General features: G+C 38.2%; 1 protein-coding gene across 2 annotated transcripts; it reads left to right on the top strand.

The window, feature by feature from the left end:
- Window positions 1-5: 5 nt before the first annotated feature.
- On the top strand, window positions 6-26,941 carry LOC123875725 (cartilage oligomeric matrix protein). Of its 2 annotated transcripts, XM_045921732.1 has the most exons (24): window positions 6-185; window positions 1,616-1,699; window positions 11,307-11,474; window positions 11,914-12,107; window positions 12,530-12,827; window positions 13,373-13,543; window positions 15,631-15,747; window positions 16,743-16,859; window positions 17,397-17,516; window positions 17,959-18,078; window positions 18,636-18,755; window positions 19,223-19,342; window positions 19,722-19,910; window positions 20,119-20,354; window positions 21,038-21,193; window positions 21,484-21,690; window positions 21,932-22,100; window positions 22,586-22,763; window positions 23,573-23,748; window positions 24,323-24,428; window positions 24,506-24,715; window positions 24,888-25,071; window positions 25,683-25,920; window positions 26,451-26,941. In XM_045921732.1, the coding sequence occupies exons 2-24, from the start codon at window positions 1,621-1,623 to the stop codon at window positions 26,537-26,539; spliced, it is 3,762 nt and encodes a 1,253-aa protein (XP_045777688.1). In that variant the 5' UTR covers window positions 6-185; window positions 1,616-1,620; the 3' UTR covers window positions 26,540-26,941. The 2 variants fall into 2 exon arrangements, with proteins under 2 accessions (XP_045777688.1, XP_045777689.1); XM_045921733.1 differs by lacking the exon at window positions 19,223-19,342.
- The last annotated feature ends 980 nt before the right edge of the window (window positions 26,942-27,921 follow it).

The raw sequence follows: 27,921 nt of genomic DNA, 5'->3' as shown, positions 1-27,921 counted from the left end.
TTCACACTTACGCGCCATTATTTTCTCAATCAGTCGAGTATGCGCGTAAGCACTTCGCGCACGCGCACTCGCTACGAAAAGCTCCGAACTTTGAATTTCGAATATCAGTGCGCGAAAATAGTGGTTGAAAAAGTTCAAATTTAAAAATATATCGATAATTTTTAGTGATAGTATTTAGCTTTAAGGTAATAGATTTTTCAAATTAACTATACTTATCCACTTACCTAATCTTAATTAATTAAAATTAATTGAAATAATAACAGTGCAGTAAATTGTAATAAAAAATAATAAGAAAAGCTTTTAAAAATATGACTTAAGCTTTTAAGAGGGCTCTCTCCGTCAGTCGTTTCATACAATCGTAGTTCCAATTTCATTTGAATATTAAGCAACCAAAGTCTGTGGTTTTCCAGATTTCTGTTAAGATATTCGGTTTCAAAGTTACGCGGTCTTAAAAAATTTCATACAAATCTTTGAGCCCCTGTAATATTAAAACTACATATTTTTAGAAAAATCGAAAACACCACAGACACAGATATTAGTTTCTAGAATATGTCTGCAAAATTTCATGGACTTTGGTTGCTTAATATTCAAATGAAATTGGAACTACGATTGTATGAAACGAGTGACGGAGAGAGCCCTGTTAAAAGCATTTTTTGCTAAATATCTAATTAAATAAATACCTCTGTTCTGACGCTTTTTTTAAGTATTTTCAAATTAAAATACGCATGTACCTACTAATTATGTAGGTACATGCTCTTTTATTCTCATTTTATTGAAATTAAACGATAGGCATTTCGAAATCTTACTACATAGATTTTTTTCATTGAGTCTAAGATTCGTCATTCATTAGAGACTTTTATTACTCAACCACACCGAAATTACTTCGGATTTGGATAATTTTATATACCTGGGTTACCTAGGAAGTTCACCTATTTTACGATTTCTCCTGAATTTCACTCGAGGTTATTAAATCGAATCGAGTACTTGTCAGAACTTAACATCTTAAGGTAGATTAGGTTCCTCAGCCAAGTCTTTGCTTTAGCGATCATTAGGTATAATAATTTCTTCACTATCAACCCATCGCTGGCTCACTATGGAGCACGGAGCACTATCAGAATGAGGTTTTTGGCCAGTGTCCACCAAGCTGGCCAAGTGCGGTGTACTGGTAGACTTCACAAATCTTTGAGAACGTAATGGAGAGCTCTCAGACATGCAGGTTTCGTCAAAATTCTAAATTTAAAATATTTTTATTCAATTAAACTTTTACAAGTATGTACCTACTTTTGAAACGTCAAAAGCATCTACCACTGGTTCGGAATGCGTTTCCTATTTCCTCACGATGTTTTCCTTCACCAAACAAGTGATATCACAAACATAACTGTGAAAAGTTAGAGGTGCGTACCTGGTATCAAACCCCCGACGCCCTCGTAGAGGTCGATGTCTTAATTAGGTTTTTTAGGTCTTATTTAGGTTTAAGGAGATTGTCTATATTCAGTAGGCTATCACCGCTTTTTTATGCGGTCATTTAATTCCAATAAACATTTTTTTTATTGTTACCTACCAACAATTCGTACCTAATAATATCTATTATGTCTCACAATTTCCTTTTTCGCAGGAAATATGGCTTCGCAAGCCATATGCGGCGTGTTAGTGCTTCTTCTTGTGGCGTCCGCTTCAAATTCGCTCACATTGAACGAAGGTTAGTGACATTGCAATCAAACCTCTACTACCTAAGTTATAAAGTTTTAAGGATCAATTTGTCTTCACATGCCCTTTTTATTACTGTAGCTCTCTATTTCTTGTCATAAAAAGAAAATGTCGTCTTTACGGTTTGCTGAAAGGGTTAATGAAGATATAATACTCGTAAAAATACTTATCTCTTTTCAAGTAGGTGATTTTTAGTTACCTGGGTTCGTGTTCCAGCAAATAGTTAAACTAGGTAACAAATGAAACAGTTAATTGGCTGGGCAGTTTGCATGCTGCCCAGCCAATTAACTGCGTGTTAAAAAAGAGTGAGCGAGACAGGCTTGTACATGGGCTTGTAAGTGCGAATCGCCTTTTGTGAAACTTAGCAAATTAAGGTTTGGTACATTAATTCAAATAATAATAAAATTAACACAGTAGGTTTGAGAGTGTTCTCGCTTACGCGCTCTTAGCTCCAGTCGATGACCGTGAACCGAATTTAAAGCGGGATTTCTTTTCAAATTTTGTGAAATTCTGCTTCGTGATTTTTCACAGGCTACAAGTAAGGTAGCAATGTGTTACATATGGAACAGCTTTTCACCGTTCACGTGATTTTTCACACGCTATTTGTGAAATGACCCATCACTAATTTTCACTAAGCCGTAACGCTTGTTGATGATATTCATCGCGGGGGTAACTTCTGTATCCACCATTGAATAAGCCCCAAAATAAAATCATCGGATGAAAGATTTTCATTGTTAAAATACGAAACCCTAAAAAGCACTCAATCGTATGTAGAGCAAAATCTAGCTGTTAATTTCTCTAGAGTCCAGCGTCTATGACATTCCCGGATTTCCGCTTCGTCCGATTCATCCATTTGTATATTTTCGTATTCGTTTTCTATTTCGCGCTGTCTCCAGAGTCCAGAGTGCCGGCTCACTAATGATACCGCAAATAGTCTCGATCTATGACTTGTTAGCCCGTCGCATTGCCGCCATTTTTAAATGAGCATGTTCCATTTTCATAATTCTTCCGCCATTGGCTGATTTTAAATATTCGTGAATTACGAATTTCGAATTAATGAATTCAGAATTTTAATTCCAGATTCAAATAATTTTCAAGTAAGCATTCTTCGCAAACTAAGTAGGTTTTTTTTTTCAAAAAAAAAATTCCTAAGTACTTAAATAGCCCTAGGGCTTTACCTCACCTTAGTAGTCAAAATTCAAAAAATACGTATACCTAATAATATGATACAAGGACACAGGCACCCGTGACAACTGCGTCCATAATCAGAATGTGGCCTAACTAACTATGACAGATAGATTAGGAACGGTTGTTTAGGGCAAGGTTGACACGATTACTCAATTTTTATCAGGGAGAATAACTAATGGACTAGAAGAGTCGTTATTTTATAAAAGCTGAAAGTTTCTCCGCGGAGACAGGGAGGAACGATCAGCGATTATAAAGTTTTTTTTTTTTTCTTTAATCTGGCTTTACTCCGACTAGCCAATGTCAAGTTTGTGATATTTTCAAGTTATTGAATTTATACAAGTATGGACTCCGTCTGCGCCGGCGCCCGCCGACATACGCGCGGCGCCCCTTTAGAGCGCTTCCCAGTCAGTTCCACCACCAGCCACTCTCAACAAAAAAAACACTCCAAACAAGCACAGCACGCGCGCCAGCAAACGCCATCGCAGACGAAGTCCGATTATAAAGTTTGGATCATGATGGCTTTGGAAGATAACAGGTTTGTAATAAATGTCTAAAAAATCTAACGTCAAAAAAGATATTACTCAACTGTACCTAAAGTCTAATTTTTTTATATATTTTCTTCGGAATAGTTTTTAGAAATCACGTCATGCACTGCCAGACACTTATGCCGAGATCTATAGAGCTTACTTTGACTTTGCTCAGACATAAGTTTCAGTTAAAACGAGACAGATATATGCCAGCGGTATAACGCTATCTCGTTTTAGCAGTATTTTGAGTCTGAAAAAATTCAAAGTGCGCTCTAAAGATCTCAACCTTAGTATCGAGGCAATCCCCTGCCCCCTTAAACTTTTAAACATTAAGGTGGATGCCACGAGTCTGACCGCAAAATTCAAATTTTATTTGGTTTTTTGCAATTTGTAAACTAATACGACAAAGTAGGCTTACGGCATTCTAGTTGCGACAATGGCAGTATCATTTCCACGTATCTAAATAAAAATCTTTACTTGATAAGGTCCAGTTTAAGAAATTAGCTCTAGTATCGACTAAAATATAGTTACAGTCGATACTAGAGCTAATTTCTTAAACTGGACCCTTTCAAGTAAAGATTTTATATAAATAGGTGAGAATGATACTGTTATTGTCGCAAATAGAATGCCATAAGCCTTCTTTGTCGTATTAGTTTACAAATTGCGAAAAACCAAATAAAATTTGAATTTCGCGGGCAGACCCGTCGCTTGTCCCTTAAAAGCGCATTTTCACATTTTCACGCTCTAGCTTTTTTGAAAATGAACAATTCAAATAAGATTCCTACTCCAAACCGTGGCTCAAAGAGTGATTTTTAACGGTCAATCAGCCAGCAACAGGGCAGGAGTCAGTGGGTCAGGGAAGCAGATGGTGGCCATATCGGGGAGTTGCGCTTGCGCAAGCCGGAGCTTTTGTGAATCAATCGTTTCGAAAACCTCTACGAGATGGAATGTTATTGTTCACCTGTGTTGTTTGTTTAACAATATGGAGTTACTTGGACGAAGTAGACTTAAAATAAGTTGAATGATCAATTAATAATTATAGGGCATGAACAGAATTAGGTACAATAATTCTAGAATTAGATACTTTATGCAAGTAAAATTAACAAACTGTTAATTTTATTCCCGTGAATATTAGTCATTAGATACGCAATGGGTCACAATATGGTGTTACAATTAAATCTTTAGTGATTCATATAACGTTCAAATCATCTGTTAAATTAATAAAGAGTAACTAGTTTAATATTATAAGAATAGTTTAGCACCCACATTTTAATGTTTGCCTTCATAATAACTATATCATAGTCATCATGAAGGCAAAATACTATAATTACCTACTTATATTTTACTGCCCATATAATTATTGCCCATCTGACTGACGCTAGAGGCCAACGAACGTTCCGTAAATGGGCCACTCGAAGTCGTAAGTTGGGTATTGACACGAGTTTTGCACGCTATACAATGCGGGTTCGAAAAATACTATCACTAAAACTCCAATATAAGGCAAATGGTTATTTACATCGATGGTTATTGGCCTGGTAGTATAATAATAATGCTAAGTTTATGCTTGCGTTCTGGTTACACCCTGTATACACAAGTGTAAATTAAAACTTTATAACACCCCCGACGATCCAAAGTATTTGAGTTTTCCAAAACATCATTTTCAAATAAATAATTATGTATTTAGGCAACGTCCATCTTGACAGCTTGACATTTGTCTATTGACATAATATTATGAACCTAACGGTTATCTAACCTTCTTTTCTACAAGAAGACTAGAAAAGAGCTGATAACTCTTAAACGGCTGAACCGATTTTTTTAGATTATAGCTAAGAACACTCTCGATCAAGCCACCTTTCAAACAAAAAAAACTAAATTAAAATCGGTTCATTCGTTTAGGCGCTACGATGCCACAGACAGATACACAGATACACAGATACACAGATACACAGACACACATTTACACAGATACACACGTCAAACTTATAACACTCCTCTTTTTGGGTCGGGGGTTAAAAATAGGATGAATTCCTTATCCTTAGTGCAACCATTTCTTAGAAGCAACCGGTTGAGCTTTCAGTTGCCCATATGATCGTGTAGTTGTTGGTACCTATTTTTACATACTGTAATTTTTTATGATTTGAAAAGAGCAACTGCTGAGTTTCTTGCCGGCTCTTCTAGCAAGCAGTAGAAGCTCCATTCCAAACAGGTGCTAGAATCACAGACGTAGTATAAGACTAAGAAAACACTAGTAACTGACCTACATGATATAAATTTTGATTTTGAATATTATGGTGGCTCCCAGTAGGTACGTATACATTTTCCTTGTCTGAGACACAACCTACGTTAACATAGAAACGCCTGGAGTCGTAAATATGATCAAACAGCTTAGTTATTACGAATTTATTAATATACGACTATATCATTCGCAGTCAATTCACTCGAACGTGTAGGTGTTGAAGTAAATTGAGCTGATGTCACTGCCGGTGGCTACTTATGATGCATTTGCGCGAATATTTTTAACCCCCGACCCAAAAAGAGGGGTGTTATAAGTTTGACGTGTGTATCTGTGTGTCTGTGTATCTGTGTATCTGTGTATCTGTCTGTGGCATCGTAGCGCCTAAACGAATGAACCGATTTTAATTTACTTTTTTTTATTTGAAAGGTGGCTTGATCGAGAGTGTTTTTAGCTATAATCCAAAAAAATTGGTTCAGCCGTTTAAGAGGTATCAGCTCTTTTCTAGGTTTCTTGTAGAAAAGAAGGTTAGATAACCGTTAGGTTCATAATAATATTATGTCAATTGACAAATGTCAAGCTGTCAAGATGGACGTTGCCTAAATACATAATTATTTATTTGAAAATGATGTTTTGGAAAACTCAGATACTTTAGATCGTAGGCGCGGAATAGTCCAAGAAAATCAGTTCAGCCGTTTGAAAGTTATCAGGTCTTTTCGGTCTTTTCTAGTTACTGTAACCTTCACTTATCGGGGGTGTTATAAATTTTTAATTTACACTTGTACTGTTTAAATGCATCGTCATAGACCTTTTTTGATGTGTTGGATTGAAAGATACAGAGATAATTGAAAGGCGTGTGGCCTGACTGTCGTAATGCATGGTGGCAATCTGTCTGTCTGTCTGTCCGTCCGTCCGTCCGTCCGTCCGTCTGTCTGTCTGTCTGTCCGTCTGTCAAGAAAACCTGTAGGGTAGTAGGTACCTATTTCCCGTTGACCTAGAATCATATTTGGCAGGTAGGTAGGTCTTATAGCACAATTAAAGGAAGAAAATTCGAAAACCGAATTTGTGGTTACATCACAAATAAAATCAATGTGTTTAAGAAAAAAAGACTTATCTACTAATTCACATAAAGTGAATATACATATAAGTAAGTAGGTATATACCATGTGTGATGGTAAGGAACCCTCCGTGTGCGAATCTGACTCACACTTAACCTGTTTTTTTAAGGCTAAGTTTTTAAGGCTGAGTTTTCATCCATCATTCAGTGCCTACTTAGTTAACTAGAATCTGTACCACTCAGCCAAAAAAGGTTGTAAGTAGATATATAGCTATTTGGCGTTGTAGTTTTTCGCACCTTCTAATGAAACAATTTTCAAGTCTATTATTAAAAGTCAGGACGCCCTGCTAATTCCATTAGGCGTGAATAAAGTAAGATAGAGCTCTTTGTCTTCGCCGAACGCCGGTGTTAATGAAGTGATACAATCTTTTATTAATAGTTAATATCTAAGCATACCTACCTAGTGCCTACTAGATACATGTTCTACAAGTTCATTACGAGGATCTATTTTGAACGGATTTTCTCAACAAATTGTGTTTAACCTTTTGTTGAATATTTTAACTAGTAAGACTAAAAGTATTGAGTAGTTGTTTCGTTCTAAATTCTAAGCAAAATCTATAAGGTTTCAGTATTTCAGTAGGTAGGGTAGAAAACCCGGATACCGTCCAATTAGTGCACTTTGCAGTTTGACAGGGTGACAATAAATGTTCTTGTGAAAACCCAAAACGATAAATTGTTGAAATATATCTAATAAGTATAGTATATTTTTATAAAATGTGAGATTTAAAACAAAAAGTAGGTATAATATTTTATTTTTAATCTATTTAAAATGCTGAAAATGCTGATTTCACCGGTTACCGTCCAATGCCGTCCACTATAAACCCAGATTTCGATTAGCTAATTTCGTACTTAATTGCACCGTGTTAGCACTATAGGTAAATACTGTAAGTAGGTATCAAAACATTGAACTATTATGTAACATCCCAAAATCACACTTAATATTATAAAGGCGAAAGTTTGTGTGTATGTGTGTGTGTGTATGTTTGTTACTCTTTCACGCAAAAACTACTAGACGGATTTGGCTGAAATTTGGAATGAAGATAGATAATATCCTGGATTAGCACATAGGCTACTTTTTATCCCGGAAAATCAAAGAGTTCCCACGGGATTTCGTAAAACCTAAATCCACGCGGGCGAAGTCGCGGGCATCGGCTAGTCACTCAATATAAGTAATGTAGGTACTGTGCCGACTACCGACACAGACCGTACAACTGTGCCGTTTATGACAATGTCCAATTCCAGTTGTACATTTCTGGCACTACTTTCCAAAAAAGGTAGGGTAACTTTGTAAACACCGTGAACCCACGGATTACAATCACCGTCATCCCACGTACAACTTTTGCCCGGCATAACAATTGTGTTTTGGTAACACCCTTTTGTCACGCACGCAACGGTTGTTTTTGTTGCTTGTACTTTGTTGTAAGCTTGAATAACTAAATACCTGCAAGTACTTAAATACCTTGAGAGATATTTAAGTATTTAGTTACTCATATAATATTATTTTAAATTGAAGAATTGAAAAGAGCAACCGCTGAGTTTCTTGCCGGTTCTTCTCGGTAGAAACGGCATTCCGAACCAGTGGTAAATTATTTTGACGATTCAAAAGCACTTGTAAAAGTCTACTTGAATAAAAATCTATTGTATTCTATTCTAATTTGCCCTTATTTCGGAGTTAATGTGCATTTTAAGCAATTAAAAATCGCTTCGCTTTAATGGTGGATGAAAATATTGTGAGAAAACCCAAACCTGAAAGTTTCCATAATGTTCTCAAAGGTGTGTGGAGTCTTGCCAACAATGCCAACCCGCAGTTCGTCCGCGTTGTAGACTATGGCCTAAAGAGAGGACACCCATTCTCAGTAGTGGGCCAGCGATGGGTAGATCATGAAATGATGATGGTGATTTACCCTTATTCGATCTAATCAATGATAAAAGACAAGCAGATTTTTTTCTTGCATGCTAAAAGTAGCACAGATTTTCCTAAATATAACTTATCTATTATCATCTCAGCACATATCCACTACTGAAGGTAGGTCTCTTCTCAGAAGGAGAAGGGTTCAGGCCATAGTCCACCATGCTCGTCAAGTACGGATTCTCTGACTTCACACTCCTTTGAAAACCTTATTTTGGCCGACAATCTCTCAATATTGGCTAAAATGCATTGCTGAATCAATAATACTGTAACGTCTACCAATCACAGCAATTGAGATTGTGCCAATGATTGATGTAGCTTTTCCGTAATCGACTTGCTGGTGTATAGCGGCCTTTAGTTCTGCCATGCTGGTATTAATCTTCTAGTAGGAAAAAAGTCGACGTCACAAAGTTGTTTACCAATATTATAGCTATAAGTACCTACAGCAATCATCCACATAAGGCGTCCTACAACGGCTCTAAATCCTAGCAGTACACGTCATTACATCTACGAACGAACGTGTTTGAACGGCCCGAGCAGGAAGACCATACACGGAGCGTTTTTTGCCGGTCACCGTTACGCCTGCATGAATGGTGCTATCTGTAATTGCGTAATTATTGTTTGTAAGGAGTTTGTAAATTATAACACATCTTCGTCGGACTAGTCTTCTTTAACACATTCGTTTTCAGTCTTTTTGTTTAGACCTAAGACGTATTTCACAAAAAACCTAGCTGTTGCTAATAACAACAATTGCGATTGTAATAACGATTAATGCAGGTTTTACACGGAATCGAGGCTTCCTGAATCAAAATTGATACAAAGTGTCAATTTTAATTCCTTAATAATCGGCATAACAAGTGTAAATTAAAAATTTATAACACCCCCCGACAAGTGAAGGTTACAGTAACTAGAAAAGAGCGGATAACTTTCAAATACATATCTATGCTTTCAAGCGACTGAACCGATTTTCTTGGATTATAGCTAAGAACACTCTCTCGATCAAGTCACCTTTCAAACAAAAAAAAAACTAAATTAAAATCGGTTCATTAGTTTAGGAGCTACGATGCCACAGGCAGATACACAGATACACACGTCAAACTTATAACACCCCTCTTTTTGGGTGGGGGGTTAAAAAATATTCTATGATTTTTAATGGTACATATTGTTTCCAGCATACTTGTATAATATGTATTTTCATTTCCGTGCTGGGGAGCGCGCTAGGGAAACTTCTCTTAAAAAGCGAATTATTTCTGTTCACGTCTTGTAGAAAGTTTCTAGCCCGAAGTAAAACAAAAACGACAAGCTTTCGTGAGTCAAACATCTTGTTTGTGTCGTTCGAGTCAAGAATAACTTCGGATAGCGAACGTGTGAGACTACAACTCTACACTAATCTGAAATAACATACTTTGAGTTCCAGATGAGAAGGCGAGCTTCGTAACTTTAGTAGACCGTATACTTTTACCAAACCAAGAGGAAGAATACCTACTTATTTCTACATTATTTACTAGATGATGCCCGCAACTTCGCCCGCGTGGATTACTCAGATCCCCTGCAGCATCAGGATTGAGGAGTTGGAATCCAAATTTTTTTACGGAACAATGTTGCAAAGTTCCCTTTAACCATTAAAAAAATTACGCAAATCGGTTCAGAAATCTCGGAGATTCAGTGTACATAGGTAGAAAAACACAACTCCTTCATTTTTCAAAGTCGGTTAAAAAGTAGTCTATGTTACTCCTTGGTTAATCCTCTACACGTCTGTGAAAGTCCCGTCAAAATAGGTTCAACCATTCCAAAGATTAGCCCGTTCAAACAGATAGTCACTTCAATTTTATTTATTAGTATAGATAGATACATTTAAATTCCAAGTTCCAACCTGTATGAAAAGACAAATCTGACCATAACAAAATATAATACCTACTTTGAAAGATTTTTAAATAAAACAAGCTAATAATAAGTATACCAAATTATCATTCTCGTACTAAATAATAGTTCAGTAGGTCAAAAAACGTTTATCAGTACCGCAATTCACAAATTCTACACTATATTTCTCTTATCATTCTGAACTGTGACACGTTACAATTTCTTTGATTATTATCTTGTTCCTCTAAGTTCCTTAGGCCTAGGAATATTTTTTACACTTAAGTACCTACTTAATATAAATAAGTCGGCTATATTTTTAAGCGTGATTATGGTTCAATTGACCTCATTACATAGGTAGGTATGTAAACTACGATTAAACTACGAATACGAACGATTACGAATAAGTACGAACTAGAATTAAAACAACTAGGTACCTATTAGGTATAATAGAATTTTTGAGAACTACCTACCTCTGCGATCTGGTTTCGATCTAGTGGTAGGCATCTGCATCGTGGGCTGGCCCACTACTGAACACGGGTTTCTTCTCAGAATGAAAAGGGTGTTGGTCATAGTCCACCGCCCTGGCAAATGCTGCTACAGTTATTTAGTACAGTTGATGAATAAAATCTATGGAGGTTTTTATACATGTTCCAAATTTTACCCCTGTGGCCTTCGAATAATCTGAGGACTATGACACATTTGATTATATTGTGATGGAGCTTTGCATGTCTTGTACCTAAAAATATTTTCCAATTGTGATTTCAGAAGCCACAGACGATGTCATAGCAGCAGCAACAGCGGCTGAAGATGGGGAGCTTGCTATCTTGGTCCGAGAGCCTCTCGGAACTATTCCGGGCCGAGAAGAACTGCTATACGCTAAGGGTGTTGAAGACCACTCTATCTCATTGTATTTTAATTCAAAAACCAATAAGGGTGAGTGAACCTACGACCTTGCATATCAATCCATTGATGATCTCATCAACATCCGATATACATCCAATCTTCTGTTACACATAGGCCTCGTTTAAGTAGCGCCATATTTATTTATCCATAATAACCTACTTTAATATGATGAACGCGAAAGTTTATATGTACCTATGGATAGATGTATGGATGTTTGTTACTCTTTCACGCAAAAACTACTTCACGGATTTGGCTGTTTGGAATGGAGATAGACTTTACCCTGTATTAACACATAGGAACCCCTAAGAGAGGTTTTTTGAAAATTTAACTCCTAAGAGGGTAAAATAGGGGATTAAGCTAGTGATAAATATTTTAATTGCATTTTAGGGTTGTGTAGTAAAAGAGTCTATCAATCCCCGTCTGTCTGTTTGTCTGTCTCTGTGTCACAGCCATTTCCTTTTTATTCTAGTTTACCTCGAGAGTCTGAATGGTGGTCACATAAAGTCAGTCTCATGGAGTCTGGGAACTGCTAATGGTTATATAACCCTGATAGTAAGTCACTCAAGGGTGAAGATCTACGTAGGATGTAAGGCTCTGCATTGGCATTCTATGTCTGGCAGACATAGCATTCTCAGTCTTCTGGCTAGTCAGAAACTGAAGTTGGTAAGTTTATTATAATGAATACAATATGAAATTATGTAGAGTTTCCCTTTATCAAACTATCATATTAATGCCATCAATGAGCCAAAAAATATATGGAGGTCTTATAGAAGGTGTGGTGCTCAATTTTAACCGACTTCATAAAAAAGGAAGTGTTGAACTATTTGACCCGTATGACCCGTAAATCAATGAACAAATTTTGATGAGTGAAAACACGAACGTAAACTACAAACTTTTAGGATGGTTTTCGTATTTAATAAACACATTAGGTGCCCGATGTATGAAGTCATTTTTGCGAAATTGAAGTCATTGATTGTGCATTATAATATGAACCACCAACACTAAGACAAAAGTTAATTATTTCGAAATTTGAAATCGATTTTGAAAATATTTTTCACTAATATACAATTTTATTTTACTTCTAGTATTACGAAAAGAATTCGCCAATAGAAGTACACAAAAGCGAAAAAGCCGTACTAAGTACCTTAAAATGCAATCACCACGAATCGCTCGAACCACCGACTCTAGTCACTGTAGATTCAGACGTAGAAGAAGTCCAAGAGTTTATGAAGAAGGAAGAGAAACTGAAACACGAGGAAGAGATGCAGGGGGACGATCCTAGGAATAACTACATAGATCCATACCAGCCCTTGCCTCTCCCTAATACAACACCATCTTCGCAAAGAGGGGATATACCTTCTGGGGATATTGAATCTTGTGACGGTTAGTATTTTTTCAGCATTGAGACTCAAAAAAAAATACTCTAATTAATAACTCTCGATAAGAGAGGCATACTTGCGTCGCTTACCGGTCTCAGCTATTTCTGCTGCAGCTGTCGATCTTGAATCTTGATGCTGTCTCCCTGACTCTGGCCTTCGATACAAGTTACAGCGGCCTTGAAGCGGTGTCCAGTTAACTAACAGCTATACACCGTCAAGTGTGCATGACATCATGCACACTGATAGCCACACACCGTCAAGTTTACTGGACGCCGCTTCATGTCCGGTGCAACCTTGACGGTACACTTGATCGTGTGTATCTGCGTGTGTATCTGCGTATCTGTGTATCTGTCTGTGGCATTGTAGCTCCTAAACTACTAAACCGATTTTAATTTAGTTTTTTTTGTTTGAAAGGTGGCTTGATTGAGAGTTCTTAGCCATAATCCAGGAAAATCGGTTCAGCCGTTTGAAAGTTATCAGCTCTTTTCTAGAAACTGTAACCTTCACTAGTCGGGGGTGTTATAAATTTTTAATTTACACTTGTTGCAGATGAAGTGATTCGTCAACTGAAACTCCTACGTCAGACGATAGAACTGTTACGCAGAGAGTTAGCTGATCAGAAAGGAAATATCAATAACCTTCAGAATCAACTGCGCGCATGCTGTAACCGAGTACCAGCACCGCCGGTGGAAAGATGCACTGGCTCTTCGTGTTACCCTGGTTATTAACATTTGATTTAACAACTTCATCTCTAATTTTTCATTCGTTAACTATTTTTCAAGTGGGATGATGCCTATGTCAAAATAAATTATTTCTTAGAGGGCCTTCCAAAATTCGTAAAATCTACGCCCGTTGTTTACCATTTTAAATTATCAATTTAACTAATAAAGTACATCAAATTATGTCAATTGTCTATGACGTCACATCCGTGAATTTCATACAAGCTCCCTTACTAAGCGAGCGTTTTGATAAAAAGTTACTGATTTGACTAGTACAGTCAATAGTCATAATCCCTATTTTGATTTTTTATTCAAGATCACTGTAGAATTAATGTTTCTGATTTCATAAACATTTTTTTTAAATACGTTTTTAAGCCATTATTGGACGTAACCTTAATCAGCTTAAAATTTACAGCTTTTGGGATTCTTTTCCGTCAGTCAATGAAATCAGTATTACATCTTTTTAGAGAATGACTGACTAAATTGAAAATAACAAAAAAAAAAAAGTAGGTTTAATAGGCGTCATATTTTCCACCAATGTATATTTTTTCATATATGTAGTTCCAAAGTTGTATGTGAAACACTTCTTTGAACTTATTCACCTTTTTTGTCTTTGTTAACTAGATTTAGTTCTGGTGATCGAGTTTAGTTACCTTTATTGTATTCTAGTAACTAATTTGTTACGGATGCTTATTTAAAAAATTCGGAGTAGGTACACATTATTTTAATTAATTTTTTTCATCTTTAATTATGGATTGTTTAAATACTTATATTATTCTAATCCTGTGCATTTTCTAACATTAGATCTAGTGAAGGTAAATCAAGCAACGTTGTCTGTGTGGGTTTAATTAAATTTTAGAAAAACATAAATACGGGTTTTATTTTTCAATCCCTTTTTGTTGAACCTAAAGTTAGCATATTCATGACAGAGTTTCGTATCGCCCACGCTTGTATAAGATAAGTTGCTTGATTATCCTTGGCAGAGACTTAAAAGGTAATGTCGGGTTATTGATTTTAATTTAGTGCTTTGTAACTACATAAATGTTTGTCAGTTCGCGATTCTATCAATGGGATAACAAGAAACTCTGTTCATGAATTGCTATTAATTATTGACAAAACTCTGTTCATGAATTGCTATCAATATAATTGATAAATTATTTTGAAAGTGTCGATAATAATAAAAGAAAATTAATCTAAATATTTCAAGTAATCTTTATGGGTCAATTTAGGAAATTGCCTGAGATTTTGCTGTTGTTTAGATAGATTGCTCTCGACAGTATTGTTAAATGATTTAACGTTCAAACCTATACGGATGGATCATCATTAATCGTAAAGTGTTGGCTCTGCATCACCATTTATGAAACAACTAGAGGATGCCCGCGACTTCGTCCGCGTGGATTTAGGTTTTTGAAGATCCCGTGGGAACTGTTTGGTTTTCCGGGATAAAAAGTTATCTATGTCAACAACATGGACGTAAGCTACCTCGGTACCAAATTTGATACAAATCGGTTGAGCGGATAAGTCTTTAGGAATCCCGTGGGAACTCTTTGGTTTTCCGGGATAAAAAATAGCCTATGTCTGTCCCCGGGATATAAGTTAACTCTGTACCCGTCAAAATCTATTAAACTGTTGGGGCGTGAAAGGTAGCAGACAGACAGACAGACAGACACACTTTCGCATGTATAATATTAGTATGGATTTGTTACCTAATGAATTAATTATGTAAGTAATTCAATACCTACTAAAGTACTATTAAGTTGAAATCATTGATAGATGAAATATGATTTCCTCAAAGATTGAAATGTCTATTTTGACGAACTTCCTGGCTTATAAGTGGTAGGTCCCAGATTCGATTCTCGGCTTAGACAGTTTGGGAATTTATATTTCTGAAATGCCGTGGCTAGTTACCATCCTAGCGGTTATTATAAACGGTTTTGGCTCTATTTATTTATTTACGAAATAAATGAACAGTAATCCGCCCATTTAAAGAGTTTCGCACGCTACATTCGCAAGTCCCGTTCAACCCATAATAATTAGTGGTACAGGAAAGTAGTGAGTTTTTACCGGGCTTGTATCGGGATTGAACAGGAGTGGAATGCCGCAATACCGCTAGCGGCGCGGAATGCGGGCCCTGTCCGCCGGCGATGGAGGGCGACGGCAAGCGCTGCAGACCCATATCCTGCAGGAGGAGGCCTTGTTCGCAAGGTAAGCAGTTCAAGACTTTCTTTAAACTTTCTACTTTTTTTAAAGGTTCCGTACCTCAAAAGGAAAAACGGAACCCTCATAGGATCACTTTGTTGTCTGTTTGTATGTCCGTCTGCCGTGTTTGTCAAGAAAACCTATGGGGTAGGTACTTCCCGTTGACCTAGAATCATCAATTTCGGCAGGTAGGTAGGTCTTATAGCACAAGTAAAGGAAAAAATCTGAAAACAACGAATTTGTGGTTACATCACAAAAAAATATTAAAATGTGTTGCAAAATTCAAAGTAAGATAACTCTACCAAGTGGGGTATCATAATTATCAAAGGGCTACTTGTACATTCTAAAACAGATTTTAATTTATTTTTATGCATAATAGTTTTTGATTTATCGCGCAAAATGTCGGAAAAAATACCCGAGTACGGAACCCTCGATGCGCGAGTCTGACTCGCACTTGGCTGGATATTTTACAAGGCTTTGAATAGAAAATTGTTGACTCCAGCCGAAACCACATACGGATTATTTGGTGGAAGTCATATCCTATAGGTACTATTTATTATACTATATTATCTATATTTGAAGTTAACATAATAAAATGATTCTGTCCAACTAAAATTATTTACAAGCACAAAGGTTAAAAAAATTAAACGATGGGTAAAAAAAATAAAAAATTATAGAAAAAAGCGCAGAAACTCTTGAAAATAAAATGTGCTATACCTACTGATCTAATCTAAGTCGAAATATTCTTCACCCTAGTACACTTATCAGATCTTCGACAAGTTTCTAAACTACTTAGCAAAAGCAATTCCATAAAGTATCCGGCTGAGTTTGTTGTGGGCTCTTCTCAGACTTGGGCGCGTTTGGAACCCTCGTAGCTTTAGTTTTAAGTAAACGTAATTAATTATCACCACTACATCATTGTTTGACAATCAGAAAGTGTACAACAGTACCCAATTTGAATAAATGACTTTGACTTTGAGTAAAATTCAACGTATTTTTAGTGGAATTCTGCATCGACACGGACCAAGGGTTCAGATGCGAGAGATGTCCGGGCAGGCAGGGAAGTGACGGACAGACATGCAGGTCGGCTTGCAGCTCCAATCCCTGTTTCGGAGGACGTAAGTTGTTACCCTTAAATCTTTCTTTTCCAACTGACTCGACTGTCCAACCGACTGCCAACCAAGGTGAGATCGCAGTCACGAGTAACTTTTAATAAAGTAAATAACTGTAAAATAAAGAAAAACTGTTTGAAATTAAAGAAACGAACTATAATTATATACCATAAATCCGAAATGCCGGCACATCGCGATTGGCCTAGGCAATCCTCAGAAATACACAGAGCACTTAGCATGAAACCAAAACTTTTTGCTTTTAGCCTAACGAGTTTTCAGGCCACTCAAGTGCAACCCCGAAACTCCATTTTAACAATTCAGCTTTGGACTGGACAGTTCTGAATTGTATATTTCAGTTAAAAAAAAAAAAAGAATATGTCACAATAAAACTTGAAGCTATATATAGCTTTATCTAATTTCTGTACAAAGCATGCCCGCCAGAAATGGTCTCAAGAGTATTGCTGCATTTCAGCGCTGGATAGCCAGGCTGATTCTTTGCGCAAGAAATGACCCAGCCATTTAGTTTTTTTGTATGTATTTTAGGTGTTCAGTGCCAAGACCTACCTGATGGTCGGTACCGCTGTGGTTCCTGCCCCGCTGGTTACACTGGTGACGGCGAGAACTGTGTTAGACTCGCGTGTCGACCAAACCCGTGCCATCCAGGTTTGTACGACGCTAGGTAAACTAGGGAGTTCCTCGGTGAACTTGACGACTTGCCTGCCGCAGTGCACTGTGGTCTTATTAATGGGAGGTCGCGGGTTCGATTCCCGGCACGGGATTAGAATTTTATAATTTCTTTCTGGCCTGGTCTGGTGGTAGGCTTCAGCCGTGGCTAGTTACCACCCTTATTGCAAAGTCATGTCACCTGCAAGCAATTTCGTGTTCCGGTACGATGCCGTGAAGAAACCAAAGGGGTATGGGTAAACTGCCATACCCCTTCCAGGTTAGCATGCTTTCCATCTTAGACTGCATCGTCACTTACCACCAGGTGAGATTGCAGTCAAAGGGCAACTTGTATCGGAATAAAATAAAAAATGGAGTTCAGTGTCACGATTTGCCGTTTGTTTCGTTTGTTCGCCAGTTTCTCAAATCATCCTTATTATAGGAGTGGAGTGCCATGAACTTGCTGACGGGAGATACCGCTGTGGGTCCTGCCCTGCCGGTTACACTGGCAATGGCGAGCAGTGCGTGAGGCTAGCTTGCCAGCCAAGCACGTGCTTTCCAGGTTAGTGTGATTCATTTGGGAGCAAGGTGGGGCGGGGAGAAGAAGAAGAAGAATTCATAATTTGGGTAAGGCAGTATATTTTGGTATATTAATATTGCTACCAATTATATCATTTGTGTTGTGAAAAGAGTAATGGCTGAGTCTCTTGCCAGCTATTCTAAGCAGATTCTTCTATTGTTTCTTCGAAGGAAGAACGCCTTGCAGCGCTTGTCACGCTTGTAGCGCTACGCAACTCGACCACGTAACATCAAAACTCTACGCAATGTAAGACCTAGAGGTCGGTGCATTTATGGAGTGGAGTTAAGGACGTGAGGGTTCTGGGGGTTCGGAGCTGGAAGGAAGCTTCATCTGACCGCCACCGATGGCGGAGTTTCCAACCAAGCCAAGACCCACCCAGACCTGTAATGCTTTGACGATGGTGATGATGAATGGTAGAGTTATCTCTGTAATCTAAGGAGTTACCATTGGGTAGAGTTTTGACATAGCGCTACAAGTTCGACTGTATATATTTTAAGCATATTTGAATTTGAAAATCTGATACATTAACAATGTTCTAGGCGTGGAATGTCAGAACCTTCCCGATGGACGATATCGTTGCGGTTCCTGCCCCGCTGGCTACACTGGTAACGGCGAGCAGTGTGTCCGGATAGCTTGCCAGCCAAACTCTTGCTTCCCAGGTTTGTACGATGTCTCATATGACAATACATAATACATTCACTTCTCATGCTCGTTTTCTTCTTTACGCCGAGTGTAAGCGTACTGAAAGAGCTATTTATGCTCTTAGGGAGCATTCATGTTAGCTACAGTTAGTGTCACGTTGAAAGATTTCCAACTTTGAACTTGCTGAGGATACCTACTTATACCGAAATAACTCGTTTTAGTCCCTTGTTGAACCATCTACTATTATCATTGAATGACCTGAAACTTTAGTGTGTCGTTTGTTTCTCACATACTAATTTCACTCTATTTTCACTTTATCTGCCACCTTCACTGCCAATTTTGTATATGAATAACTTATCTGCTAATATTTGCACTATACCTATGTCGTTTAATTTACCTTAGACAAATAGAAGCCAGCACACAACATCTGCTCACTGCCGACACTAGAAACCACCATACCCCTTCCAATAAGCATTGTTTTCAGGCGTGGAGTGTCACGAGCTTTCCGATGGACGGTACCGCTGTGGTTCTTGTCCCGCTGGCTACACTGGTAACGGCGAGCAGTGTATCAGGATAGCGTGTCAGTCAAACTCTTGCTTCCCAGGTAAATACGATGACATTATGATTTACATCTTACAGCACGTGCATGATTTCATCACCACTAACCCATCGTGCATCGTCGGCCCACTGCACTGGTCAATTATCTCTGGTTAGGTCTGGTGGAAAATAATTATCATTACCACCAAATCGCAGTCAAGGGTCAAGTCAAGGGAGATAAATCACGAAGCGCCTCGCCGAAGACAGCACTGACTGCCAGTCGCTTTAGTGACTGGACATCGTAAGTGCAGACTTGAGAGCCAATAGACTCAAAAAGTCAGTGTTAAGGTTGGGTAAAGTGGGCGGTAAAATGCAGGACCCCGCAGTGGACCCCACCTAGGTGGGACAAAGCTAGTAGTTCTAGTTCCAATGTGCTACTTTTCCAGGTGTAATTTGTGAGGAGACATCGTCCGGTCCTCGCTGCGGGTCCTGTCCCAGCGGATACCTCGGCGACGGGCAGCGGTGCCAGAACTTATGTGAAGCGCGAAGGCCTTGCGGCGAGAGACGTTGCAGTCCCACCTCTAGCAGCCCTTTCTACCAGTGCGAAGGCTGTCCTAAGGGTTACGAGTGGAACGGTAAGATCCTATCAAAGTATCTATTTCTTGTTAACCTCAGATTTCAACTCGAATTTTAACAAGGTCTTTTAGATTATTGTCAGCACACTTTTGGATCGCCAAATGTATCACACTGGTTCGGAATGCCTTCCTACCGAGAAGAACCAGCACAGACTCGGCAGTTGCTCTTGTGCAGCGGAGGCCTAACTCAACCTTTCATTTGTTACAGGATACACATGCGTGGATATGGACGAATGTGACTTGATCCGCCCATGCGACGAGTTGGTATCATGCAGGAATGTGGACGGAGGCTTCATATGCGGCGGCTGTCCGCCGGGGTACTCCGGCAGCTCGGGCTGGCAGGGGGCAGGGGACGAGAGGCGGAGGGAGACTTGTACTGATGTGGATGAATGTTCACAAGGACGTGATGTGTGCCCTAGAGGACGACTTTGCGTTAATACTCTGGTAAATTGCTTTTCCACAGACTTGCTAGACTAGGTTACTGTAAACTGAACTACGCTCAAATAAATACTTCAAACAGTTTGACGGAGACGTCTAGATCGTGCGAGTTCAAAAGAACGAGGGATAATACCAATCGGCAGAAAAGTTAGGAATGGTCCACTCTGAGTAGATCAGTGGTTTGGGTATGAAGGTACTACGAACGTAAAACCGCCTCGTTCGCAAATATTGACGGCATCATCTCCTTGTATACTGTATTGAGTAAATATATATCAGGACCTAGTCACTATGTCACCCCAAAGTTGTATAATAAATGAGCAAAAATTGTGGGTAGTTTTATTAAGCGCATTGGCCAGGAAACTAGATAGTCCTCTCAGGAGGTGCTGGGGGGGCGCGCACATAGGCGCCAAGAGGATCCCTCGGGCTTTTTAGTTATAGTTTTAGTTATAGAATTAGTTATTAAGCTAGAAATAAGTACCTACTAACATAGTTTAAGTGTAGTTTAAGTACATACTAACACAATTATGGGTCTAATGGCCTGAAATAAAAGTTTATTTATTTATTAAGAGAGCGGGAATCATACATGAAACTTTACACCATGAATCTACTTTTTCTACTATTTATTGGACTTGGGACTTTATTGGACAGTCCTTTACTATCCTATGTTCTAATACTGTTTTCGATTACAGGGCTCGTTCACGTGCGTGCCGTGTGGAGGCCACTACTATGTGAACACGTCTCGGCCATGTTTCGAGGCAGATTCGCTGATCCGTCCGCGCTGTGACCCGGCACGCTGTCACCGCTTCAACGCAGTCTGTGGCTACGGGATTCACTGCGTTTGTGCTGTAAGTATCACCATCACTACTGATTATGGGTTTCCTCTTAGAATTAAAAAAGTTTAGATTATAGTCCACCACTTTAGCAAAGTGCGGATTGGCAGATTTCATACACATTTGAGAACGTTGCGGAGAACTTTCAGACATGCAAGTTTCCTCACAATATTTTTCTTCACTGTAATAGCAAGTGAAAACGCACTCCAAAAAACTAAAGGAACCCCGGAATCCCTGAATAAGAGGCCGAAGTCTTACTGTCTTAATCCACTTCTTTTTGTAGAAAATTCGTCATGTTTTTGCAGACTGGATGGGCAGGGAACGGAACTGTATGCGGCCCCGATAGTGATTTGGATGGCTATCCAGACAACCAGCTATCGTGTTCTGACATCCATTGCAATGCTGACAACTGTCCACATGTCTCCAACTCTGGACAAGAGGATGCTGATAAGGACGGCATTGGTGACTCTTGCGACAGTGATGCTGATGGAGACGGGATACCTAATATACCAGTGAGTAAAAGGATTTGCCAAGGGGGTTCCCATATTTTGTGACCGTGAGAATATGGGGTACCTTCAAGGCTTCAAGTTAAGAGTGAATATGAATCTTCTAGGCAAGCGCGCTCCATCTTAGGCTGCATCATCACTAGCCAGCAGTCTGATTGCTGCCAAGCCAACCAAGTCTTTTAATTTCAAAAAGTTTCACCGCCCAGTTTCAGTGTACAGTTCAATATACCCCTCGATTTGTTTCCAGGATAACTGTCCCCTAATGCCAAACCCGGACCAACTCGACCGCGATGAGGACCGGAGCGACAAGCGTGGAGATGCCTGTGACAATTGTCCACGGAAGTTCAACCCTAAACAGGAAGACACGGACGGGGATGGCATTGGAGACGTTTGTGACCCTGACATGGATAATGATAGTAAGTTTATTTTGTTCCCTTACTCAACATGGCGTGATGTCGCTTTTATGTAAGAAGTCCTTTTTTGACTGGAAAACGGAAAATCTTTTTGAATTGCCTCTTTGCTTTGGCTTTTTTTAGATGAACTGTTAGGTTCTGAATATAAAGATTAAAGGCAGTTAGGTTTGAGCTGCGGTAGCTGTAATTTTAATCCTTAGAGTTACCTTAGAATCGATGATATCATCATGATGATCCATGATCTACCTCCAGATTTAGAAAAATTAAAGATCCCAGGATCAAGAATTTTCGTAGCAGAGAATTTGCAAAAAATGATATAAAGGCGCATGATTTTTTAATTTGCCAAACTGAAAAATTTTTTGGACCAGCAACTCATCAGCCAGAAAAAATATACTGTGAATTCTTGGAAAACATGTACCTAGGTAACATGAAAGTATCATGTTTTTTTTTGCACCAATAGATCTGTAATCTATCTACCTTTATTTCAGACATCATTAACGACATGGACAACTGTCCTCGCAACTACAACCCAGATCAGGAGGACATGGACGGTGACGGGATCGGGGACCTGTGCGACAACTGCCCGCGAGTCCGGAACCCGTCCCAGGAAGACTCTGACAGGGACAACGTAGGGGATGCCTGCGACAGCGACGTGGATCGGGATCAGTAAGGCATCGTCTTACTTATGGCAACCATACGAAAATCATCACCATGATGAATGGCATCGTGATGATCAGCCAGGGTCTCCTCTCAGAATGAGAGATTTAGGTTATAGTCTTCACATATCTCTGCAAACATTATGGAGAACTCTCAGGCATGCAGGTTTCTTCATGTTGTTTACCTTCACCGTTATAGCAAGAGATATTTGATACGAAACACTCGTAGTTCTTTTATTTTATCTTATCAATATAACTCTTATAGATAAATATCGATACATAAATTCTTAACACCAGAAGTCTTGTCGACTTGTCTAGGCGCTGCACATTCCTCTATTCTTGACCTTAATAGTTTAATTTTACGAAGTAGGTATCCAACCAAGAAATACCATATTTTCTTGGTTTTGAAAGAATAAAGTGGAAAAGGACTACTCACGAAATTTAATAATGATACTAATTATTGATGGAGAAGCGATATGTTCTATATATTATTTATTTCCTTAGCGTCAAAAAAAAATCTATCTTGTTATCAATACAGAACCTCGAGAACCCTTCATAACGTTATTTAGGCAAGTAGTTTGTTTCAGCAATTGCTGAACAATTGCTGGCAATTGCCAGGACTCACATTTTCATAAGTTCTGAGGTTTTTTGAGAGCTTATGGTCACCTAGCACATTGTTTCTGCAACGGTCTCTTCTCCTACTTATTTCCTCTCTGTCTACGGTTCTGTATAAATTTCCTGTGGATAAGACACAGAAGATGCACATTCACAAGTGCTATTCAGAACCGTGACTTCCTTTGATGCTGTGTGAACTTTTAGAGATGGTGTCCAAGACGGATTGGACAATTGCCCGAACTTGGCGAACAGTGATCAGCAGGATATTGACAATGATGGCAAGGGTGATGCGTGTGATGACGACATTGATAATGACGGCATTCCCAACCTGGCAGACAATTGTCCGCTGGTGTACAACCCTGATCAGACCGATAACAATGGTAAGATGAATTAAGTTATTCTCTCTACGCCGCATACTGTATTGAGTGTGGTGACAATAGTAAACACTTTCTGATAAATCACATAATGGGGTTCCTCGGGTTAATAAGGCAGTGAGATCCCAAATGCTTTCACATACAACTCGACTAAGACTACGGGTACTTAGGCTAGGTAACAGACTTACAAACTAAAAACTGGGTTTTTGTGGACTCTTCTCAGACTTAACCGCGTTTGGAACCCTGGTAGCTTTAATTTTAAATTAACGTAATCAGGTATCACCACTACATCATTGTTTGACAATCAAAAAGTGTACAACAGTACTCAATTTGAATAAATGACTTTGACTTTCAAAACCAAATCCTTTCTCCGATTTCTCCGCTTACATCTGCCTGCACTAAGCATTGCATCAGGAAAGCATCTGAAGGAGTAGATGGGAGAGAAATTAAGACTTTAAAACTGAAGGACACAAAATAAAAGAGTTTAATTAACAAGTTAATGCGAAAGATTAATCTAATATATAAGTTTTTGTATATATTATAATATTATCTATTGATCTTATCTGCATTCAATCAACAGCGGATGGAGTAGGTGACGTTTGTGACGACGATTTCGATGGCGACAATGTGACCAATGCTCTGGACAACTGCCCCAATAATTCAAGGATATTTAGAACAGATTTCAGGTACTTTTTGCTGCCGTAAAATCTATAAGGGTCTGACGTAATGTATGGCGTTGTTATAATTTTTAATGTACTTTCAGAAACTACATGACAGTCCGATTGGACCCCGAAGGCACATCACAACAAGACCCTAACTGGGAGATAGCTAATGAAGGAGCAGAAATTCTACAAACTCTGAACTCAGATCCAGGACTTGCGGTTGGATTCGATAGCATCGGTGGAGTTGATTTTGAGGGAACACTTTTTGTAGACTCACAAATAGATGACGATTATATTGGCTTTATATTTGGGTAAGTAATACGGTCAGTTTATCGCAATCCTCTTGATTGGATAATTTTCTTATAAGTAAATCAACAGAATGCTCTTCCAATGCGTACCAAACCCGTATCAAGGTTGTCATTTGATTTGCGTCTGAAGAACTCAGTTAATTTAGTTAAGTACATCTGTATATTACGATTGTAGATATCAAAACAACAAACGCTTTTACGTGGTGATGTGGAAGAAAAACACTCAAACGTACTGGCAGACGACACCCTTCCGCGCCGTTGCTGAGCCCGGCATACAACTCAAACTGGTCAACTCCAAGACAGGCCCAGGAAAGACTTTAAGAAATGCTCTTTGGAAAACAGAGTCTACTCCTGACCAGGTAAAATGCCTATCTGACTGCTATATGCATCTTACATAGGCTACATAGGCTTTAAAGAATTTTGGACTACCACTACGCTTTATATCAGACAATGGACTAGAGTTTGTGACTGTAGTTTTGCATCGTTACATTGGATTTATTTATTACTAGGGAGTTACATTTTTATTTATTACTAGCAAATGCACGGCATTCTTTGCAATGTGGCTCACGCACCACCTATTGTATGTTGATGGTACTATATCATGAACCTTTCAGCAAGTACTAACAACAACTGTACAAAGTGTCAACTAATGACGATGTTCGAACGCATGGGTACCGAATATGCAGATAGACAGAGAAGTATTAGTTTTGATGTATAGAAGTCGGTTAAAAATAAGACAGATTTGCGCTTGACGATAAAAGCATTGTTGAGGTCTACGTTAGAGCATGCTTGCTAAGATGCTGCCTATTTATGCTTGCCTTGAAAGTATTCAAGTTATACGTGACATTCTCCACATTCCATACTTTAGTAATATCAAGTTGAACAAAAACGTTTCACACGTCAAATATATAAACAGCAAATATATAAATTAAGTAAATAATATGGTATAGTTAATAGCATCTTATTCTAGGTGAAACTGCTATGGAAAGACCCACGCAACGTCGGGTGGCGTGAAAGAACCGCTTATCGCTGGAGACTGCTCCATCGTCCCAAGATTGGTCTCATTCGCCTGAAAATCTATGAAAACAACCGCTTAGTCGCTGACTCTGGCAACCAGTACGACTTCACTCTTAAGGGCGGACGACTCGGAGTCTTTTGCTTCTCGCAGGAAATGATTATCTGGTCGAACCTTGTTTACAGATGTAACGGTAAGTTTTGCATCAAAATTAACCTCAACCAACCAACCCAACCAAATTCTTCAGGTCATCATTACCATCACTATCAATCGATAGACCTCCACTGTTAGACCCTAGAGCAAGACCCTACAAGAGACAGAGGTCGCTGCCTGAATCCAGTGTGATGATGTCGTCTGTTCACCTAAGGGTCTTCCAATGCTGCGTTCCAGTTTAAGAAATTAGCTCTAGTATCACTCATAAACTAAGGGTCCAGTTTAAGAAGTTAGTTTTAGATACTAAAATTCAAGTAAAGATTTTTATATAAACCTGTGAGGACGATACTGCCATTGCCGCAATTAAAGTGCCATAAGCCTGCGTTGTCGTATTAGTTTACAAATTGCGAAAAACCAATTAAAATTTGAATTTCGCGGGCAGACCCGTCGCGCGTCGCTTCCATCTTAAGGACCAGCGTCTTCTTTGTAATAATAACAATCTGCTGGCCTATAGGTACCTATCGATATCCGAAGTTGTATAAACTGTTTTTTTTTTTTATCTACTTGCAGATAAAATTCCCACTAACATCGTGTCAGAACTACCGCCTACGATCAAGAACAAGAATTTGGATGTGGATCATGACTTTGTCTACCTTTGATAATTTCCTCTGTAAAGCTTTGTTGATAATAATGGTACAGTCAAAATCAATAATTATGATAAATCCAAAAGACCTAATAAAAATAGTAGAATAAAGAAAAGAAATGGATGAACATAATTTAACTACCTACTTAATTTTTTTATTTGTAGCGAAAGTAATTTATTAATTAATTGTATTTAGTGAAAATATGAAACTTTATCAATTCTGACTGTATGAAAAAATAAAAAAAAGTAAAAAAACAAATTTTATTAATCCATTCATTCTAAAAAATTCTTATTATGTATATATATTAAAATAATAGTTGGTAAAAATAGGTTTATAAGAATAAATTACTAAATAGCAAATTTTTTTATTTATACACATACAAAGTAATATATTTAATAAAGTACAGTTTTTAATTTACGTATCGTTTTTTTCTAACCTCATTTAGTAAACCTATCTATTTTAATTTTTAATGTGTCTTAAACTTACCTGTCTAGTGTAGTGGCAGATTATTTATTATTTACTAGCCGATGCCCGCGACTTCGCCCGCGTGAATTTAGGTTTTTTGAAATCCCGTAGGAACCATTTGATTTTCCGGGATAAAAAGTAGCCTATGTGCTAATCAAGGATATTATCTATCTCCATTCTGAATTTCAGCCAAATCCGATCAGTGGTTTTTGCGTGAAGGAGTAACAAACATACACACACACACACACACATACAAATTTTCGCCTTTATAACATTAGTGTGATAGTGTGATGTGATTATTAATTAATTAATATTAATTATTAATTAATTATTAATTATTATTATTTATCACGCGAACAAAACTTCCAGATTCGGCACTTAATTGGTTTGTTACACCATCATGATCAACCCATCGCCAACTTTCAGGTTTTTTTTATATGCAGGTTTCATCACAATAGTATAGATAGATATAGAATTTCTTTAAATATAAATATATATAAATATAAATATAACTAATATAAATATAACTTCAAAAAGTTATAGGTGCGTGCCCGGTGTCGAACCCCGACCTCCCGTAGATACTAAGGAATAATTTAGAAACCCACTGATCGATGGCGAAAGACCAATTAAAATAATAGATTTTTCTGTTAGGAAACAATTTTAAAAAAAGCGTGTCCTTTTTACCCGATTGCGGCAAAGCTAAAAGGAAGGGTTATGATTTTAGCAGTGTATGTATGTATGTATATGTATGTATATATGTGGGTATGTATGTTTGTATACAGATTCTTAATTAAGAAAACTAGGTTTTTAGTGGTAATATTCTCTTCGATTTGTTTCTCAATCTCAACCATCTCAACAGATTCACGATTAGACACAATAAAACCTCGTATTTCTGTATTTACATGGTATTTACTCTGCCTAGAAGTTTATAA

The sequence above is a fragment of the Maniola jurtina genome, chromosome 20 (assembly GCF_905333055.1).
Source record: "Maniola jurtina chromosome 20, ilManJurt1.1, whole genome shotgun sequence".
NCBI classification, from domain to species: domain Eukaryota; kingdom Metazoa; phylum Arthropoda; class Insecta; order Lepidoptera; family Nymphalidae; genus Maniola; species Maniola jurtina.
This window is presented reverse-complemented; position numbering and strand designations above follow the sequence as displayed.

Excerpts from the sequence above, each read along its gene's own strand:
- LOC123875725 (XM_045921732.1), top strand. The coding sequence starts at position 1,621 with ATGGCTTCGCAAGCCATATGCGGCGTGTTAGTGCTTCTTCTTGTGGCG. Across the intron at positions 1,700-11,306 it reads TTCGCTCACATTGAACGAAG|AAGCCACAGACGATGTCATA; the intron begins GTTAGTGACATT and ends TTGTGATTTCAG. Across the intron at positions 25,921-26,450 it reads CCTTGTTTACAGATGTAACG|ATAAAATTCCCACTAACATC; the intron begins GTAAGTTTTGCA and ends ATCTACTTGCAG.